This window comes from Crocodylus siamensis, chromosome 5, assembly GCF_052110815.1.
Source record: "Crocodylus siamensis isolate JL-2025a chromosome 5, ASM5211081v1, whole genome shotgun sequence".
Classification (NCBI taxonomy): Eukaryota; Metazoa; Chordata; order Crocodylia; family Crocodylidae; genus Crocodylus; species Crocodylus siamensis.
The window spans coordinates 46524227-46546193 of record NC_143399.1 but is presented as its reverse complement, the minus strand read 5'-3'; the positions used below and the strand labels follow the sequence as shown (position 1 = coordinate 46546193).

Below are 21967 nucleotides of genomic sequence, written 5' to 3'. Positions count from 1 at the left end.
GCTGTGACAGTGTGAGGCCAGGGTTTCCATGGAGACTGGCCCTAGCAGTGCTGGCAGAGCAGTGGCTGAGCTGGGGAGCTGCTTTGCGGCAGGGATCTTGCAGCAGTGATAGTGTGGTCTGGAGCCAGGTCAGAGCTGTGATCTGCTGCCCACATACCTGGACAGGGGCAGCATTCAGGCAATGAATCATAGCTCTGCCCTGGCAGGGCATGCAGGCAGATCACAGCTCTGCTCTGGCTCTGGACCATGCTGTCATTGCTGCAAGATCCTGGCCCTGGCCCTGGCCCTGGCCCTGGCCCCATCCCCGCAGCAGCTCCTTGTCCAGCCACATGCCCTGCCAGGGCTGCTGGGGCCAGTCTCCCTGGACACTCTGGCCCCATTCTGTCATGGCCACGCTGCTCCTGGGGTTTCCAAGGAAACGGCTGCAGTGACTTGGGCAGGGACTACTGGGAAATGGAGTCTGAGTGCTAGCTGGATCTGCCATTTTGCCCATCCCTGGACTGGATGCAATTTATTGGGAAATGTTTTCCTGCCAATAGGGCAGTACAGTGGGAGAAGGAAGAAAAGCATTTAAAGGAAAATATTAGAGGAGAGTAATGAAGGCTTAGAACTTTGTGGGGCCAAATGTAGTATTCAGTAAGTGATGAGGTAGTAGAGCTCATCTAAGCTTTCAGGACATTTATTCACATACATTTGTCTGCTCCAATGTGCTGGATCTCCGGCATGTTGGAGCAGACTCAATTAATGGAGTCTGTTCTGCACACAATCTGACATGCCTGGCATTGTGTTGCATGCATTTCTACAAATGACCAAATGCACGTTAGTACTGAGAAAATGGCAGTGGTGTGCTTTTGAACTAAAACACTTTTGATGTGTTTTAGTTAAAAAAATGTGCTGCTGCCATTTTCTTAATGCTAATGTGCATTTCACTTTTTATACAAATGCACACACCACAGCGCTGGGCACTTTTAAAAGTGCCCAGCACTGCGGGCAAGCATGTGTACAAATGCCATCAGTACTTTCATTTGTGGTAAGCTGAGGTGTAAAATTTTTAATGATACATAGGTTTATATGCTTAAAAAAAATAGGAGCCTAATCATAAGGTGATGTAGGCTGGCCTGTTTCCATTAACTTTACACCAGCAAAAGATATGGCTCATTGTATTTAAACTAATTATCTCATTAATATGAAGTTGTTTTCCTAAGAGGCTAATTCCCTGCCCTAATGCTGCTGCTTATTTAGTCTAGGAAACATTCTGTGTCTTCAGGACTGCTTAGATTTCCTAGGAACATGAGGGGAGTGGACTGCCTGGGTCACCAAGTTCAATACCCTCCAATAATAGACAACTTTGCAATGGAGGTTTAATCCAAAAGGTGCACACTTGGAGCAACATTTTCAAAGTGGCTTCTATCACCTGAAATGTGTTTCATTCCTTTATTGTACTGGATCAGTAAAGGACCATTTCACCGCTCTGTAGGTTCTTGATACAAAGGAGCCATGGAATCCCATATTATTGTGAAGAGCTGCTACGGAACCTCTATTTACACAACGCCCTCATGTTCCATGTGCTGGATGAAGAGGAAGAAATAGAGGATGAGTGGGAGAAACTTTTTAGTAAGCTCCTCTTCATTTACTTTTTCACATGCTGTGAACCATTTTATACTGTAGTCAAGAGCATAACTCATCCTCTATAGTATTTCTCACTCCTTCTTTGGACATTTGTTAACCACTGATTGGTGGGGTTCAGGGAAAGCAGGAAACCAAATGAGGGTGCTTGGGACAAGGAGGAGACATATTGAGGGATAATGTAAGAAGGAAGGAGAGAGAGAGAGATGGAGGTGGGGGTGGGGGCCAAGGGCAAGGGCACCAGTGTAAGCAAGGGAAATGGATACTGAAAAATCCACGATGTGCAACAGCTTTCTGGCAACAGTAGAATGCTATCAGGTGTCCTGACTTCTGTTCCTGGTTATGGCGGGGTGTGGACACAAGTAAGAAGTGAAATTTTTCAAATGCCTTTGAAATAATTCAAAGGGCCAGTTATACAAATGTACATGTCCTTTGAAATGTTCCAAAACTGGCTGAAGTGCTCCAAAATAGAACCTCTTGGAATGAGATATTATTTTTGAACAGTTCACTTCTTGTTATGTATGCACAGGGACAGGGCACGTATAAATCCTCCAGAATCCCACAGTGCTCTGTTTTCCTCTCACCTCCTTCCACATGACTTGGCTCCTATTCTCTGCTGTACTGGAAATGACCTTGTGCAGCCTCTCTTGGCTTTAGTTTTTTCACATTAGATATGGGGGGGATATGCCTCCTTCTAGGGTAAGGGTATCGCTCCTTAATCAGGATTAATACTAAACAATGGGGAGAAACCTCATTGTTTCTCATTTCCCAGCCTAGTGTTTTTTTCTGTTAGCCAAGGAATAGTTTGAGAAATACTAACAGGAAGAGGAGAACTCATTTCTGTTACTTCTGTGCGGTTGATTTGGAAAAAAAAATTACCAGATGCTTATATGAGCCTGGAAACAGTGTAATATAGCCATAAACTGAACTTGGAGATCCTGTGGTTAGGAAACAAAGTGACTAACCATGGAATAAATCCTACTGCATAGATGAACAAGACAGTCTGTTTGTTTATTTTTTACTATGACTTCAACAAATGTAGATGGATTTTAATTGATTCACTGAAAAACAATTGTTTGACTTCAGGTGAATTTCCCTGATCAAATTTCTTTTTCTACTTCAAATTCTTTAGCTGCTAAAGCTATTCTAAAGAGATGGGAGCATGTATTTTTTTTGTTTTACAATGGGAAAAATCCACTGACAAAACACCTGTACCACTTTAAACCAAATATTTCAAAAGTACCCAGTGTAAAGCAAAAGCCAAACCTGGAAAATTACAACCCCAGAGCTTAAATCCTGACAAAACTAGGATTTTGTTATAAACCACTGAAAAGAAGGGTTATAATGCTATATGGTAACAACTTTAGTAATAGATGTCAGCTCTGTGCTATGCCTTTTTCAATGCATTGTTACAGCTTCTCATAATAATAAAACATGGGACTCAATGGCATGCTAAAACAACTGTTGACATGCAAGTTGCTTACATACATTACAGACAACAAGACTGTACATAAATTGCATGCTGTAGGCTCAGTTCAGTATATTGTTGATGGTTATTGAATTATGCACTTTGATTGCATGCTTATGCCAAGGGTTGTTTTCTTAGACTTCTCTGACAGTTGCTAAAAAAAACAATGTGTTAATGAGCTTTAATTTAGCTAGTGTGGAACACATAAGTGTGTTAGTTGAGCAATTTATGAGCTAGTACCAATTAGTTGTCCAAATGAAGAGGCAAACATCCTAAGAGTTGGATTTTCCTAGGATGTTCAGCTTTGTTTAACTGAAGAACTGGCTTTGTCTGGTTCTGTGGGGTCTTCAGGAGAGAGATTCCTTGGATGTTTCCACCCTTACTCCCTAGACTATATAAGTTAGACTTCAAAATACTCACGTGGGGAATAGAGGTGTAAAATCAGCAGGATTACTCTCCACCTCAGAGAGAAGGTAGATGAAGGAAACTTGGTAAGAAAATTATTACTTTGTATTCTTATATTTTTTCTTTTTGGTTTATACTGATTTGTTAGTTATATACTAACTTTGTTAGTTTTGGATTATCTGAATATTTTTGTTTGTTACTGAATGGCAAAAGATTGAATTTGGCAGATAAGACTCAGTTGGTTAACTGGCTGTTAATCATTGATTTCCTACTATCAGTAACATTCAGATTTAAAACATTAAAGGAAACATTTCTCTGTACATCACATCATTAATCTGTGGGTCTGACATATCACTGAGAAAAAAAATCTTTCAAAGAGCTAGATATTTATAATAGCATTTGCAGTTACACTAGCTATAAAAATATAGAGCAATAGTCCATTCACTTTTTGTGTGGGTTGGCTGGAAACGGAAGCAGATCCAGGGGGGTGCACTTTCATCTTCTTCCCCTTAGATTCCTGCTCTGTCCAAAGTTTAAAACCAATTTCCTGGCAGTGGCAGCAGCATTTCTAGTTAGGAAGTACTGATGAAGTCATTTGACTTCATGGCTCATTGTAATCTACCTAATCCCTTCTAAATTCTTCATTCCACAGGTGTTAATGACCCTCTCTTCTTTTTAATGGCCTTGATATTCCACTAGTCAAACTACCCTTTGTTCTGAAATTCTGCTGTCTGTTACCTGCACTTAGTAATGAATATTGTATTTCACAGCAGTGCAAATCATTTTTAGATTATTCCAATAGTTTTTTGCTTCAATCTTAAACTGAGTAGTACAGCCATAGGCCCCTAACATATTAATAAAACTTTTTAACTGGAGAAAAATATGTGTTGTTTTATATGTGATGATGCACCTCTTCATCTGCAACCCCCTTTTCAAAATTCTAGATCCTCCCATGGCTGGAATGATCCTGCCACTGCCATTGCCACTGCCACTGCTTCCCTCTGCCACTCAACAAATAAACACCACTGAAGCCCCTTGTCACTGAATGTTGCCAAAGCCACATAGGCTCACATGCAAGATCCAATGGTTCTGCAGTCTGGATCTGGCCCATGGGCCATAGCTTGCCAACCCCTGACATAAAGGACGGAACCTCTTCAGGTTCTGTTTCTGTCCTCCTTCAGGACATGAACCGGGTGTTCACTGCTTGGAATTCAAGATGATACTCCCTCCACAGGCCTTTTGTCCATTTTCCATAAAGGAGTGTTCATTCTTTCCTTGAAAGCATTTTATGAAGATAAAATATGAAATGAGATGGACTACTTGCTTGATCTAGTCTGTGACTTTTGGAAATTACCTGTGAGCAAGGACCAAACATGGAAAGCTTGGGCCAAACAATCAAATGACTTGGAAAATGGTGGAAATAAGGGGCTGCACTAAGAAACATGTTGTATTCTTACTCGTAGTGTTTGTTACAGGCAATGGGTATAATAAAATGGCTGTATGATGTCCTTGCAGATCTTGCCCAGTCTTGCTTTTTCTGTTTTTCTCTTCATGCAGCCAATCCAGTCAAAGGCATGCCCTTCAAAACGTCATCATCCACCAGTTTAGAGAGCACAGAGAAAGAGTTATACATTTGTACCATCTGTCAGAATGTGAAGTTGCAGAATATAACACTTCCCCCTTCATTAAAAGGTGAGGGTCTGAGCCTGGCTTCTTTGATCTGGGGGCTGTATAATGCTCCTCCCTGCCCCCTCAAGGATAGCAGCTTAAAAAGTATGGAAACCTGAAAGCTGCAGACAGTGCAGGTATGAAACACTGCAGAGAAGGGTGATTCTGAGTTTTAAAGACAGACTGACCTTTCCTGTCAGGGAATAAGTTTGGATCTTGAGATCCAGCCCTGTAAAGTCCTGTGTGTTCTGGATATCACTCCATGGCTCCAGTCCAATAATCCATATAAACTGTGCAGGGAATTAATTTTCTAGTTTGATGTAGAGCAAAATTCTGCTTTGGGTTGACCAGATAGTTAAATGTTTTGCCTTTCTTGTTGAAACACACACTCACACACTCTCTTACTTTGAAGTTAAATAAACATTTATTGTTTTACTTCTAATTTAAAAAAAAAGAAACTGTGCCGAATTTGGCCTCAAATCATAGAATCGATGAGTGGGAAGGGACCTAGACAGATCATCGAGTCCGACCCCCTGCCATGGGCAGGAAGGAGCACTGGGGGTGGCAGGGGTCATAAGACCCCAGCCAGGTACCTGTCCAGTCTCCTCTTGAAGATCTCCAGGGAAGGTGAGAGCAGCACCTCTCTGGGAAGCCTATTCCAGGCTCTGGCCACCTTACAGTGAACTAGTTCTTCCTAATATCTAACCTAAACCTGTCCTCCCTCAGCTTGTGGCCATTGTTCCTGGTGACTCCAAGGGGGGCCCTGGTGAACAGACTTTCTCCGAGTCCCTGCTGCTGGTATATTGAATCAAGATATTTATACATCTTGAACACAATTTTTCAAGTCTTGTAAAATTTTCCAACACTTCTTGTCCAAACCATTCACCAAAGTCAATACTTGAATTCAAAACTATTTTTGATTGACTTGAAACAAATTAAGTGTTTATCCAAGGCATTTTTTTCCTCATACTGGTCACACTGATTGAGGGTACTTTGGAGCCACAGAATTGTGCTACTAGTCTGGGAAGCTGCTTTTTTGACACATGAAGAACAAATAATTACATGCATTAATATAACATGGTCTGCTTAATAAACCCGCAGTCAAATCAACTGACTGACCATTTATAGTGGGTTCTGAATCAAGGGCAGGAAAAAAGTAAAAAGGATAGTTTCCCTATAACCAGTGAAGGCAGCTTCCACAGTTGACAAATGAGGAGGGAGCTTTCACAGCCCTGTTTAGTTGTCAAGAATAAAGAGGACAAGGATCCAGTCAGGATTTCCATGCCCTCACCACCATAACCATCCTCTCACAGGAGCAAGCAAAATGGAAATGGGTGACTTGCTTTTGCAGGAATTGCACTGGCTGAGATAGACAACATGAGTCCTTCGGAGCAGATGATTGTGAAGTGTGCAGCAGTCATTGGGCAAAATTTCACTACAGAGCTGCTGTTCCATATCCTCCCAGAATGGACTAAGAATAAGATGATCCAGACCCTGGCAGCCTTGGTTGAGGCCAACATCTTTAAGTGTTTCCAGCAAGGAAGGGAATTCCAGATTGCAGCGGTACATGATTTATCCTTGTTAGATGTTTACGATCCTGTAAAGAAAATGAATTTAACAGGGAAAGAAATAGGTAAGTGGAGCTAGTAAAGGAGCAAAGATGCTGAGTGGCTATCAAAAGCGCGTTGAAATCTCACTTGCTTCTGGGTTGTGTCCTCAGGGGACTATTCCTAGTGCTGTGTGAATCCTTCCTGCTAACATGCAGGCCAGTGCCTAGGATGGGTAGATTGTAAAGATCATCGAATATTTTTGCCTGTAGGTTTTGTATTTGCTGTTTACAAATGCACCGTCAGTGGACCCTATTCTATGGTCACAGCTGACACAACCAAATCTCAGATCACACTGCACAATAAAGTCACAAGGGACGTTCATTTCAGTGTAACTATTGACTCTCTTCCCTTTTAAAATATAAAATATAAAACAAAATCCCAAGAATATTTTAAACAAACCTTATTTTATTGCAGCATTACAAGTGATATTGTCAATACACTAACCTCAGAAACCTCAATTCCTATGCAACTAGAGGCAGGAAGTGTGACCTTAGGCAAGTCTCTTTGGGTGCCTAGAGACACTAAGGAGCTGCACTCTAACTCATGGCATTTTATACAAAGCACCATGAGTTAAGAGACCCCATCCCTACCCCCGACCCAACAGATGTATGCCTGATGAGTTGCCGGGGATTGAGCCTGCCTACGCCAGCCTTGGTCAGCAGGTAGAGCTGTGTAAAACAGCATCGTTCCGATTCGACTTCCATTTCAACGATTTGACAGAACAGTGTTTCGTTTTGAGTTTTGTTTCATTTCGAAAGTAGTTTTCTGTTTTGTTTCGTCAAACCTGTTTTGCTGTTTCGATGCCGTTTCAATTTTTCACCCATAGGTTATTATGGGGAAACATAAACGCAGCAGGCAGGCAGATCGGGGGCTCACCTGCACCCCTGGGAGGGCTTCTGGGGCTGTGCTGGAGTCCTCCCAGGGGTGTGAGCCCCTGATCTGTCTGTCAGATGAGAGAAGCTGGATGCTGCCACCTGGGACCAGCACCAGGAAGATCGTTGCTGCTGGTCCCCTGTACCAGAGCCAAATCCGGGTGGGGTTCCAGGGCAGGTCATCTGGTGCAGGGACCCTCCCCTGCCCCGGGATCGGGGCGGTGGGTCCCCGCACCATCTGATATGCCCCGGACCCACTAGCCCCAGGCGACAGGACCTGGCTCCTGTCAGCCAGCAGGCATGTCGCGGGCCTGCTGGCAGCCCTGCGAGGGCTGTGGGGGCTGTTGCCTGAGTCCTTGTGGGGGTGCATGACCCCGATCTGCTTGCTGGGTGACAGGAGCCATGTGCTGCTGCCTGGGGCCAGCAGCAGCACCGATCTTCCCGGCACTGGGTGCGGGCTGCACTGTCATCTGGCACACCCCCAGGAGGACTCCGGCACAGCTCCTACAGCCCAATCTGCCTGCCGGATGAGAAGAGGCAGATGCTGCTGGCTAGGACCGGCACTGAAGCCAGTAAGCCTGGCTTCGAAACTCAAAATGTTTTGAATGTTTCCTTTTGAAGCTGTTTCAAAGGCTTTTGTTTCATTTTGATTTCACTGTTTCAAGCTTGAAACGCATTAAAACAGCTTTGAAACAAAATGCTGGGCAACATTTCACATAGCCCTACCAGCAGGCAGGGGTGCTTTAGCAGCCTCCTTAGAAGCTGACAAACTGCCCTTCTCTCCAGCCATGTCCCCCCACCAGCTCTGTGGCTGTTCAGAGGGGGAGGGAGCAGCATGGAGCTGCTAGCTGGGCTTTGCCTGGCCAGAGCTGGAGGGGGGCGGGCAGGGTAGAATAGAGCCCCCTTGCTTTGTGGGCTTCCTCCAGCTGCCCTGGCTGGGGTACTGTGGGGAGACAAGTTGGGCCGGCATAAGGGGCTTCATTCCACCCCTTCAGCTCTGGCCACTGCAAAGCTGAACCAGCAGCTTTTGCTACCTACCGCTATCAAAAGGTCTGGGTGGGGGAAGGGATTCCCCCCCACATTTTGCAGGCCCAGCCTGGCTCCCTGCCAGTACCCTAGCAAACCAAAAAAACCAAGCCAGGGATAGGATACATCTCTGTATTGACATCACTATATGGAAATAAACATGCCAGAGTGGGAAAATGACTATTTAAATTTAGGACAATATGGGCAGAAGAACAAATGGGCATAAATTGTTTGTGGAGAAATTGAAGCTGGAAATAAGGAGGTGGCTTCTAACAATCAGGAGTACAGTTCTGGGACACCTTTCTCATAGTGTTAGTGGACACAAAAAAGAGCTAACTATTTTTAATATGGAACTTGATCAGTCCACAAAAGCAATTACATGACATGGTTGCCTGTGATCAGTGGACTGGATTTAATGTCCCAGGATGTTCCTTCCAGTTCTTTGTTCCTAAATCACTTAAGTAAACCCTTTAGTCCATCAAACACCAGTATACTTTATGGCTGAATAGAGATCAAAGTGAGGTGTGGTGAGCTAAATTATTATGCTTGATTTTTTTAAAATTTTGATTTATTGTCCAGGTACGTTATATACCTGTATCCCACTAAACTACTTCTGTGTTGTATAATGGCCTATCAGCTCAGGGATTGAGGTTTATACCTTTAAAATCTAGAGGTCCTGGGTTCAATCACAGCTACTAACAACCCAACAAGGGTGCAGCTTTAAACCTTCAGTGTAAACAGTTTCATCTATGGCTACAGTGGAAGCATAGCACCCTCAGTGACTGAGCTAATTTAGAAATCTGTGTTTTTTTGAAGGTGTCCAAATATCTGTGGCTAACAGAATCAGACTGGAGCAGGCAGTGATGCAGTGCAGCGGCATGGGGTTCTGCATGGCCTTGATGCAGGAAGCAGCCTACGAGCTCTGGCTGAAGAGCCAGAAAGAAGCGTTACATCACAAATGTGCTGCTTACCTACAGAAGCAGGCCCACAAATGCAAGCGTTGTGGTGAAGGGGACTTCATTTCATTCCACCGCTATGCAATTGAGATGTCGCTAGAGATACCAGAGGACCAGGAATTTGTTTTTGAGCAACCTGAGGAATATCCATTCAGTGAAGCAGCCTCATTGGTCACTGCCATAGCTCTAGGAAAAATTGAGTCTCCCTCATTTGAAGGTTATTGAACATCCTAGTTTATAAAACAATCTTGAGTCTGGGCTCTCCAAGGGACTGTGATACCATGTGGCAGGAAACGTAGCAGGGCTGTTTTGCAGTATTCAAGAGAACAGGGCTGTGTTGGCAATTACTCCATACCACATTTCTCAAGTTCTCGCTGTTTGTGGCATATTCTGAGGTGTTGGGACTGATGGATAGAGGCATCTTCTAGTCTCAGGAAACATCAGACAGTTTTGCTACCCCTCACCCCTCTTTCCTCCCATTTCACATATTCCTGTTTCTTCCTTATTCCATCACACAATCCATCACAGGGGCACTTCTTTGTTCTTTTTCTATACTTTCCCACTTCAACCCTATATCCTTCAAATCCTTCTGTACCCCATCAGCTCCTGGGCCTTTCCCATGGATTTCCTTGCATTGCTTTCTAGTGTTTAGTGCAGAGAGAGAGGAGACTGAGGTTGTGGAAGAATGTGGCAACACGCAGACTTGTAGAGGCAGGTTTTGGGGAGCCATCAGTTTACCAAGGGATTCCTGCCTGTGCCAAAATCTGATTTCATGACTATAGAATTTGTCTGGAAATTCACTCCTTGCCACAACATTATGCTCCAGAGTTAAGTCTCATTTTTCTTTAAAAATGCTTATGCTTCTAGGTATTAGGCAGATGAATAAGGCATGAAATGAGCACTAAAAGTTGTAAAGTCATTTGCTTGGGTCTTCAGAGAGCCTTAACAATAGTTCTGAGGAAATGTTGCTAGCTGAAACAATGATTTCTAGTCATCTTATTTAGGGGCCTGTGAATTGTATATGGAATTTGGCATTTTTCCTTGATGCTATGGAGTTCATAGTATCTTTTTGTGTGTCTCTGATGGAAATCTGCCTAGAGAAGTCAGTTCTTGCATGATTTTCCCTATAAAGCTAGGCTTGATCTTATTATTAAGAACATGCTTCATGGAGCGAAAGCAGCAGAGGTAGGAAAGAACCACAGTTAGCTCAACAGAATGAGGTAGGCTGGTAAGCTGAGGTAGAATTGGGGGTAGGCTAAGGAATAGTAGAGCATCTGAGATGCCTGAGAAGCCTCACAGTTAGTAGCTGTGATTGAAAGCTGAGAAGAGAAGCTACTAAAACTAATGTTTGCTCTCCATGTCTTTGGTATCTGTTAAATTAAAGAAGTTCTGAACTAGCCTGGACAACACTGCAGAAGCCAAGACCTAGAGGGAGGGAGGGTGAAATAAATCCACCCTTCAAAACAAACAAGGCAGTATACATTAATAAGTCCTGCAGTTGAATTTAGTTCTGATGCAGAATTGGCTCCTTGTAGGTTCTTTGGAGCTGGCCAACTTTTTTATTATACCTATCTTACATCTAGTGCAATGGCACTCTGGTCTCCAGACTCCACCGACAGACAAATGATAAAGAGCCATGACACATTTTGTTGTTATATGTCACAATCTGTTTCTGTCTTCCATTTGTCAGGTTTAGACCGAAAAGTTGAGCCTGCTGTGATGTGTTTGCAAGAAAATAACACAGAGTTAAATGAAGGTAAAATGTCCAGTCAGATAAAGAACCCACAATAACCTTAAAGGGAACAAGAAGAGACTACAAGAGAAATCCCCAGAGTGCTGCAGGAAGCAGGGGATGAAAGAAGTGGTTGATTTATTGGATTAATGGGATAAGAGACTGAAAAAAAAATTAATGAGAGAGAGGTGAAATACTGAGATATTGAGATGGGCAAAGAGAGAATGATATAGCCTTAGAGGGGAAGACATTTATTATTTCCCTGGGTCATTAGTGAACCAATGTGCTAACCTAGCATGGGAGTGCTATACAATTGGATGCTTCCATGTTTTGGATGAAAACAATTTCTGCCAAACCCTGTGATAAGCCTTGCAGGAAGAATAGAAGCAGGGCAGATACTCTGATTCAGTTTCAGTCTTAGTAATTCCTGAGAAAACATATCCTGACAAAACGTATGTGAAAACATTATTTTTCTCTTTATAGATATATATCACAGAGGTTTCCAGATTTTAAAAAACCCCAAGAAAATATAGGCAATGTATAATAAGACAATTGCAAAATAATTAGCGATAATAGTAAAGGTATTTTGGTGCTGTTAGACCAGGGTGAATTTTGTCTATTATGTTGAAATATCCAAATAACTTTTGCACACATTCTTTAGAAGAACTGGCTTTTATGTCCTTGATTAACGAAGAGAAGTTGTTAGTTGTGTTAGTCTGAAGTCTGGCAGAAGACAGACTCACATACGTTAGAGTTCTGTATGGTATTGTTTTAAGTTAATAATTAGAACTCTTGATAGATCTCCCATACTTTATGCTGCCCAGACCTGCTGGATACGAGAATGTGATAAACAGTTGGGTTGTTACCAGAGATGTAAGAAGCAGAGCTTGCATCGTGGGCAAACTGTTGTAAGAGGCCAGGTTGTGGGGGGGGGCTTTTTTTGAGAACAGGGGTGGTGGGAAGGCACAGCTTTGAGTGGGGTAAGGACAGGTAGCACAGGAGTCTTATTCATGCTAGGAACACCAAACAGTCCCTGGTTGTGCTGCTCCTGCTGCTACCATATGCTTTGCCTTCCCACCTCTTGCTCTTAAAGCAGCAGTGCAGTGTCCATTGATGGGCTGCTTCTGCTTCAAGAGCTATGCCATGGGGTTGCTCTCGCTGCCAGGGAAGGGACTCTGTGGGGGTGGGGGGCAATTCTGGTGCCCTTCCTAAGTTGGTGCCCCTTTCCCCACCTCCTAGTTATACTACTGGTTGTGACATTACTTCTGGTCATAGTTTCGTAGTTATTAGGGGCTAGAAGGGACCTCACAGATTGTCAGGTCCAGCCCCACTGCACTTGGGCAGGAAAGACTTCTGAAAATAGTTCCCTCCAGTAGAGGTGAAATTACAATAAGACTTTTTACAGTATTCACAGGATGCCTTTCATTTTGAAGAAGACTAATAGCTTACGCTTTGTATACTTAGAAATCCATGAACCACGAAATAAGCTCAGTAGTATCTTTTCTGGAGTGCAGTCGTATTTAGACACCGCAGCCATGGTTATGCGCACCATCTCTAGACACTCGCCTTCTAGAATGTTCAGGCCTCTTGGTGAAGGTAAGAGCTCGTCACTAGGAAGGCAGGGTGTTTCTTTGTCTTAAATAAACCATATACTGCCTGCACACTTAGATCACTTTGTTCTCTTACTTTCAGATATCCATATGCCTAATTATTCCAGGAGACATGGGTCAGTGGCACAAAGTGCTACAGAAGGTAACCTTGACTGTAATAGACCAGCTGGAGCTGGTCCTGACTGTAATGCATCATGCTTAAAACAGCTGTTAACTTGAACAGAGCTGTATTAGGAAGATAGTGAGGCACAAGTCCAAGTCCAGCTTTATTGGACATGGGGCTTCCATTGATATAAATGGGAGCTGCCTCTTGGTAGCTGAGATGGTGTTTGGTCCTCAGCCTCCTGTATTAACTTTAAAAATTCAAGGTTGAAAATGAAATTTAAGAAAAGGGGGAAATAAAAATGGGCAGCTGGGAAAAGCTGAATACTTCCCCTGCCCTTCCCTCTAACTAATCAAATGCACTTTCTGAAGGAGTTGGCCAGAAGCATAGTGAAATCATTCAGCACCTGGGTTGAGGGGAGGGGTTTCGGCACAAAATGCTTTGGATTAGATGTCATGCTAGTGTATATAAGCATGGCCCCATAGATAGCCATAGAGCTATGCTGTTCTATACCAGCTGTGGATAGCCAATATTAGCCCTTTTGGGGTAGTTTCCGGAAAGGAGTCTTGTGTAAGATAAGGCAATTTTGGCTGGGGTACAGCCATATTTAGGACCTTCATCCTTGATGGTGCACTTCTTCTCCAGACAACCATCTCCTGGAAGTTTCCTGGCCACCACTGGGGGTAAAGATTCTTTACCAGGAATGCAGTATGGTCCTTTGTCTTATATAGGGCACGAACTGCTTGAACACGTACATAAACATGATCTTTGCTCTCTTACTTTCAGATCACCGTTCTTCTGCTTTCTCCAGGGGATTAGGGTCAATTATTCCACAAATTGCAGAAGGTAATTTTCCATTTACCTTCCCTGGCTGTAATAGACTAGCTGAAGACTATCAGTGTGGCAGAGAGAAATTTGTGCTTAACAGACTTTGGTCCTCAGCAGTAGACCAGCAGTGCTGTGTTCCAGGAGCATGTGGCTGAGTACATCAGTAGATTTACTGTGGTGGGTGGAGTATGTTCATCAGGATGCAGCACTACTATGGTACAGACAAGCCTTAGTGCCATGTGAGTGACAGTGGCACCAGTGTGGACAAAGGAACTTGAGGGCAGTTTAATGGTGTGGTTGCTTTCATTTAAGTGATGCTAATTCAGGAGGAGTAAGTTGATTGTAGATAACTCAAGCCTACTCAGGTAGGCTCTGGAGCGGTGAGAGACGCGCGGGTGAAGCCCGCTGCGCCCCCACTTCCCCGAAGCCCCCCAGACACCCCCTCAGCAGCCGCCGAGCCCCCTGCCGACCCCCAGCACAGCCGGAGGTAAGCGGGCTCGTGGTGGGAAGGGGTTAACTCCTCGCTTGCTGGGAGGATGCCGCTGCCTGGTGCCGGCCGGGTCAAACCCCCGCCCAGGTCCCTACTTGGCCCAGCCCCCCAGGGAGCCCCGCAACCGGAGCCGCGCGAACAGGCTGCGTAAACAGGCACTTGAGTTAGCGCGGAGTTCGCGCAGGGGAGGGCGTGGGAGGGCACGAGACCCTGCCTGCGACCCCCCCCAGCCATAGCCAGCCCCAGCCGTAGCCAGCCTACCAGAGGCATGACACGGATGGGCACGCGCCGCACCCCGAGGGTCCCCTCGGGCTCTGCGGCCCCCCCATCGGGCACCTCAGAGATGGCCACCCAGACGGAGCCCATAGTTCCGGGCTCCACGCAGACGGAGCCCCTGGCTCTTGGCTGCGGGGGCTGCCTGTCCCTTTTTCAGGCTCTGGGGCCCAGGAGCATGGCCCCCTCCCCTTGCGGGGTCTGCTCCCTACTGGGGTCTCTGGCGCACCAGCTGGAGGAGCTCCAGGCCACAGTCCAGAGACTGCGTGCCATCAGGGACTGTGAGCAGGAGATAGACTCCTACTGCCAGACCCTTCTCCCCCAGGAGCCGCAGGGGAGAGCTCCATCTCCCTCCGCGACTAAGGAGGACTCTGGGACCTCCCGCTCTGCCCAGTCAGGGGCATGGACCAAGGTGGTCAAGGGCCCCAAGGCCCGCCGCACGAAGGCCACTGCCCCGCCGGAGCTTAGCAACAGGTTCGCACCTCTTGCAGCCCCAGCAGAGCCCACGCAGTTGCCAGCTCCCGCAGGCAACCCAGGCTCGACCGCAGCTACTGGCCTCGCTCTCCCCAAGACAAAGCGTAAGGTGTTTGTTGTGGGAGACTCCATCCTGCGGGGCACTGAGGGGGCAATCTGCCGCCCCAACCCCTTAGCCCGGGAAGTCTGCTGCTTCCCGGGGGCCCGCATCCGAGACATTGCGGAGAGGATCCCGCAGCTCCTCCGGCCCACAGACCACTACCCCATGCTCCTTATTCATGTGGGCACCAATGACACGGCTCGGAGCACCCCCAGCCAGGTCATGAGGCGCTACAGGGGGTTGGGAGTGGGGCTTAGGGGTCTGGGAGCTCAGGTGGTGTTTTCCTCGATCCTCCCAGTCTCGGGCTATGGGCTGAGGAGGGAGAGGAGGATCCACGCGGTGAACCAAAGACTGCGGCGCTGGTGTTATCAGGAAGGCTTTGGCTTCCATGACCACAGCCCGTTCTTTGGAGAGAGAGGCAGCAAGCTGCTGGGAAGAGATGGCCTCCACCTCTCTCCCCTGGGGAGGAGGCTCTTCTCAGCCAGGTTGGCTGACCTGCTCCACCGGGCTTTAAACTAAGCCCGCTGGGGGATGGGGGGACTACTGCCCCTGCTGGCCCGCTGAATGGCCCTTGCAAAGCCAGCGGACCAAGGCACTTAAGGGGGCACTTAAGGGAGCTCACCCCTGCCCCAGCCCTGGCACAATCTGTGGGCAAGGCAAGAGCCCCCAAGGGCACACTTGCCTGCCTGTACACTAATGCCAGGAGCCTGGGCAACAAGCAGGACGAGCTCGTCCTCCTGCTCAGTGCAAAGAATTATGACGTCATTGGGATAACGGAGACCTGGTGGGACTCCACCCATGACTGGACCACGGGGATAGAGGGCTATACCCTGTACAGGAGGGATCGTGTTGACAAAAGGGGCGGGGGTGTAGCTCTCTATGTGAAGGAAAGCTACATGTCCCTGCAAGCTGATGTTGGCGACCGGCATGGACAGCTAGAGACCCTCTGGGTAAAAATTCGTGGGGAATTCGGCACAGGGGACACAACGGTGGGAGTCTACTACAGACCTCCCACTCAAAGTCCCGAGCTTGACCAGGAGTTTGCCCGGGAACTGACTGAGGCCGCTTGCTCCGGGACCTTGGTTGTCATGGGTGACTTCAATTACCCGGACATCTCGTGGGAAGATCACTCAGCTAAATCTGAGCAGGCGCAAAGCTTTCTCTCATGCGTGGATGACCTCTACCTGACCCAAGAGGTCTATGGGCCAACGAGAGGCAAAGTGCTGCTTGACCTGGTACTGGCTACGGGGGATGACCTAATCGGCGACCTAGTGATCGATGGGAAGTTGGGTGACAGTGACCACGAGCTGATCACCTTCACCATCCGCCGTAAAGCTGGCAAGTCAGTCAGCAACACAGAAGTCCTTGACTTCAGAAAAGCCGACTTTGACAAGTTCAAGAGGCTAGTCGGTCAGGCCCTCAGGGACCATGACCCCAGGGAGATGGGAGTTCAAGAAGAGTGGTTGCTTCTCAAGGAAGCGATCCTCAGTGCACAAGCTAAATCTATTCCAACACGGAGGAAAGGCAGCAAGAAGGCACAGCAGCCCCCCTGGCTCTACAGAGACCTAGCGGACCTACTGTGGCTAAAAAGGAAAGCCTACAAAGGATGGAGGACGGGATTCACCTCCAAGGAGGATTACTCCGCGCTGGTCCGGTCCTGCAGGGAGCAAACCAGGAAAGCCAAGGCTGCAGCTGAACTCCAACTAGCTTCAGGCATCAAGGACAACAAAAAGTCCTTTTTCAGGTATGTGGGGAGCCAGAGGAAAAGCAAGGGCAATGTTGGACCCCTGCTAAACCAGATGGGGCAACTGACAACTGACACCCAGGAAAAAGCCAACCTATTAAATAGGTACTTTGCGTCAGTCTTTCATCAGTCACACGGGATGCCCATGCCCGCTATGGGACAGGGAAATCTGGGTGAGGGGGATCCCCTACCCTCCATCAATGCTGACCTCGTGAAGGAACACCTTGAGAAGCTGGATACCTTCAAGTCAGCTGGCCCTGACAACCTGCACCCCAGGGTACTCAAGGAGCTGGCGAGCGTCATAGCCCAGCCCCTGGCACGGGTCTTTGAAAACTCCTGGCGCTCTGGTGTAGTGCCCGAAGACTGGAAGAAGGCCAATGTGGTGCCGATCTTCAAGAAAGGGAGGAGAGTGGATCCGGCTAACTACAGGCCCATTAGCCTGACTTCTATCCTGGGGAAGATCTTAGAAAAGTTTATTAAGGAGGCCATCCTTGAGGGACTGGCCCAGGCTAACATTCTAAGGGACAGCCAGCACGGGTTTGTTGCGGGTAGGTCTTGTTTGACCAATCTCATTTCCTTCTATGACCAGGTGACCTATCACCTGGACAAGGGAGAAGAGATTGATGTCATATATCTTGACTTCAAAAAAGCTTTTGATCTGGTATCCCATGATCACCTCTTGGCCAAACTGCCCAGTTGTGGCCTTGGCTCCACCACGATCCGCTGGCTGGGAAATTGGCTTCGTGGTCGGACCCAGAGGGTTGTGATTGATGGCAGTCACTCATCATGGTGCCCTGTAACCAGTGGGGTCCCTCAAGGCTCTGTCCTGGGACCCATACTGTTCAACATCTTCATTAATGATGTGGACATTGGAGTCAGGAGTGGACTGGCCAAGTTCACCAATGACACCAAACTTTGGGGCAAAGCATCCACGCCAGAAGATAGGCGGGTGATCCAGGCTGACCTGGACAAGCTCAGCAAATGGGCAGACGAGAACCTGATGGTGTTTAACACCGAAAAATGCAAGGTTCTCCACCTTGGGAGGAAAAACCTGCAGCACCCTTACAGGCTCGGCAGTGCTACGTTGGTTAGCACTACAGAAGAAAAAGACTTGGGGGTCACCATTGACCACAAGATGAACATGAGCCTCCAATGCGATGCTGCGGCTAGTAAAGCGACCAAAATGCTGGCGTGCATCCATAGATGCTTCTCGAGCAAATCCCGGGACGTCATTCTCCCCTTGTACTTGGCCTTGGTGAGGCCGCAGCTGGAGTACTGCATCCAGTTTTGGGCTCCACAATTCAAAAAGGATGTGGAGAAGCTTGAAAGAGTCCAGAGGAGAGCCACGCGCATGATCAGAGGTCAGGAAAACAGATCTTACGATGACAGGCTGAGAGCCACGGGACTCTTTAGCCTGGAAAAGCGCAGGCTCAGGGGTGATCTGATGGCCACCTATAAGTTTATCAGGGGTGACCACCAGGATCTGGGGGAACGTCTGTTCACCAGAGCGCCCCATGGGATGACGAGGTCGAACGGTCACAAACTCCTGCAAGACCGTTTCAGGCTGGACATAAGGAAGAATTTCTTTACTGTCCGAGCCCCCAAGGTCTGGAACAGTCTGCCATTGGAGGTGGTTCAAGCACCTACATTGAACACCTTCAAGAGTAAATTGGATGCTTATCTTGCTGGGATCCTATGACCCCAGCTGACTTCCTGCCCTTTGGGCAGGGGGCTGGACTCGATGATCTCCCGAGGTCCCTTCCAGCCCTAATGTCTATGAAATCTATGAAATCTATGAAACTCAGCAATGAACTTCTGGGATGATCAAGTATAACTTCCCTCATTTGAATTTCATCTCTTTAACATAATGCTGGAAAAATAGTAGGAAATAGCTTGTTCTCTGTGACATATGATGAGATATTTAACTGTTTTTTATTTTTCTTTCTAGACATTGGAAGGTTTTTAAAGAAAGATGGTACTTTGCTAGAGGAAAACCTCAGGTAGTGTAGTGTAATTTACAATTTGACTGATTTATGCCAGTCACAGTTGGTTAATAACTGGACTTCAGCACATCATGGGCATAGGCGCATGACACATTAACATATATATAATTTACTTTAGTTTCATATATCCATATAAATTATACTGGGATCCAGAGCAGACAAATGATGACTTACGTAGCATGAATGCTATAGGCAATATTATACCTCCTCACCATTAGGTAATTCTGGGATAAGTATAGGCACACAGCATCTACACTGATGTAACTTAGGATATTGTCTTAGTGGGTTTGATCTTTGGCCTAGTTTGTTATAGTAGTGAGGCTATCAATAGACAGAGCCTTTACAGTGCAGTAGTAACTCATTTATTTAACAAGCCCAAAAAAACAACACAACTATGATTGTACAAGGGAGATAAAAGCAATATAGAAGGACTAGCATTCATGTTACTTACACAACTGTTTGTGGGGGAGACCCAAAGTAGGTGAAACAGGTTGCTGCTTCTCAGACTAATTAGTCACTGATCTGGTGTTTTCTCTCCCCATTTAGTGCTATGCTGGGAAGCTTTATTTATACTATGTTATGGTAATACCTTTTTATTTATGCATATTCATATTGGAACATTACCCCATAGACTGCTGTACACCACTTGTCTTGGGATTCCTAATTCTGGGTGGCTAATTATTAATCTTGTCAAACAGTCATTAGTATCTATATCCATTAGCTGCTATGCTATTGTTCCTGGTCTGTACTGGGAGAATGACAATATTTGCATCAGGGAAATCAACTCCTAATTGTTAATTGTGATCTTGTCTTTTGACCAGAGCTGAAGCTGCACAAAAGGAGTTTCTGGATAGGATGGATGAGATCATTCGTCTTTTTGGCCAGGGTAGAGGGAAGACCACATACATGGCATCATGTGAATGTGAACAGATTGTGGCATCCGTGTTTATGCCCCTTGCCCGGCACTGCATGGCAATAGGAGATGAGGCCAGAGCCTTGTATTACTTGTTGGAATGTGCAGCCGCATACTTAAACCTTTCAAACAATTATATGGTGAGCTGCTTGTCTCCCTTGAACCCAACTTCCAAATGAATTATTGTCAGCTCCCTTGATCTTTCTCTTTATTGCTTCTCCTCATTTTGGCAGAATCTCACATGCATCTGGGAACATACATTTCTTTGTATTTTGAAAATGGTGGGATCAAGTCTTAAACTTGCCTTCTCTCCTTCCTCTATTACCAAAACTGCTTGCTGTGAAGTAGGATTTTAATATCCCAAATGTAGCATGTGGGAGATTAAGTTCCATCTGATTTGTGTTTGACAGTTGGAATGCTTTGCGAGCACAGGGGATGCTGAGGGCAAGAGATGCCATGCAAGAAAACACCTAGGAACATGGGTGATGGTTAGAAAATGGTATTTAAAGATTTTCTTTTTGGGCTTGGCTTATAGGTAAAGTAGATATGCATTAGATTAGAACAATGGCCCAGGGCAATGGCAAGGCGTAATTGATTTCTAAAAGCCTGTTTATGATAAAGTTTCCTTCAAGGCCCACTGTGTCTGACACAGGCAAGAAGACACACAGGCTGGGAAACTAAAGACATGTACTACAGTGTTCCATAACATGAACAGTGTACCCAGATACAGATCAGGGACCCTCCAGATCACAGTGCCAAACTGCAGAGCCCTTGGGATTTCTGGTTCTGGTAGATGGACCAAATTAGGAGAAACCAGTAAATAACCAAAGTAGAATGTGTGCATGTGATGGCTTTTTGAAACAAAAGAATATGCTGAAAGGATAGAAAGTGGACAATATGATGAACACAGGAAAACTAGTCAATGATACCCAGAGATGAAGAGTCATCAGAGGGGAGAAAGAATGCAAAAGGAGGAATTTAAGACCAGCAAAAGGACTCCAAGAAGGGAACCTGAGGCTACCATTGCTACACACCACCAGCCTGTCTCATCCTTCCCACTGGATGGAGGGAGGGACGCAGGGGAAGATGGGCTTCAGCCTCTCACCTCCAGGCTGCTGATATCTGACATTCAAGAAAGAATCTCAGGGTAAAGCTTGTATACTAGTCAGACACACCTTCCTCTGTGGCAGCTCTAGGACTGGTAGATACAGAATTGTTTGCATTATGTTTATCTTTTATTGCTGTGTATCAGTAAAATTTGCCTGTTATTGAATGGAGAGATCGTGCTCAGTCTGAGGGTTTTGAGTCCACCCAGAACAAGGTATCTGGGTTATAAATCCAGTGCCAACAAAGGGCTCAAAGGGTCATGACCTTAACACCAAAGAGGTTTGTGAAATGATAAATAATGTGATTCTAGGAGTCTTTTGGTGACATTTTATCATGTAATATGTATCAATATTTTAAAGAGCAGTCTCTGCTCCAGAGTGATCTTGACAGACCAGTCAGGATTGTCAGACATTAACAGGTCTATTTAGGAGCTCACAACTAAGGTAGCAGAGAGCTAATTTAGATCAGAAGCATCTACAGAGCTATGTGCGGGAGTGGAATTTGAAAGGGAAAAGGGGCTGTTATAGTGGGGCATGCTGCAGCTCTTCAGTGAGATTTCTTGGCAGAACTGTGCAAAGGAGGCTTCCATTGTGGCTTGTTTATACAATGACAGGCTACAGTCAGTACCATTAGTCACTCAACACTTAGACTGATTGTGTGGACCCACGTCCCAACTCTACATGTGGTTCCCCTAGTTCCTGGATTATTCCAAATAGAAGGAAAGTTCCTTTACTGTCCTGGATTTGGCATAGGAGTTCTCTTTGGGTTTATAGGCTAGATCAACCTTTTTTAATAGGAGTACTCCCCAGCAGCCAGACATGAGGTGTGGTGGGGAGGAAATGGTGCACAGCCGGATGCGGAGAGCAGCAGCAGCATGGGGTAGTGGGTAGCGGCAGTGGCCACTGCATGCAAGCTTCCCCGCTCCCCCGGTTGACAACCCCTGGGGTAGATTCTCCAAT

General features: G+C 46.1%; 1 protein-coding gene across 1 annotated transcript in view; it reads left to right on the top strand.

The window, feature by feature from the left end:
* The window catches only part of ADCY10 (adenylate cyclase 10), a 73341-nt gene that overhangs the window by 27149 nt on the left and 24225 nt on the right, over positions 1 to 21967 (top strand). The window contains exons 17-26 of the mRNA XM_090049747.1: positions 1478 to 1614; positions 5057 to 5191; positions 6519 to 6800; positions 9492 to 9848; positions 11322 to 11387; positions 12828 to 12959; positions 13056 to 13115; positions 13863 to 13922; positions 18934 to 18985; positions 19810 to 20041. Coding sequence (XP_089905873.1) covers positions 1478 to 1614; positions 5057 to 5191; positions 6519 to 6800; positions 9492 to 9848; positions 11322 to 11387; positions 12828 to 12959; positions 13056 to 13115; positions 13863 to 13922; positions 18934 to 18985; positions 19810 to 20041 — 1513 coding nt within the window. The remainder of the gene's footprint in view (positions 1 to 1477; positions 1615 to 5056; positions 5192 to 6518; positions 6801 to 9491; positions 9849 to 11321; positions 11388 to 12827; positions 12960 to 13055; positions 13116 to 13862; positions 13923 to 18933; positions 18986 to 19809; positions 20042 to 21967) is intronic.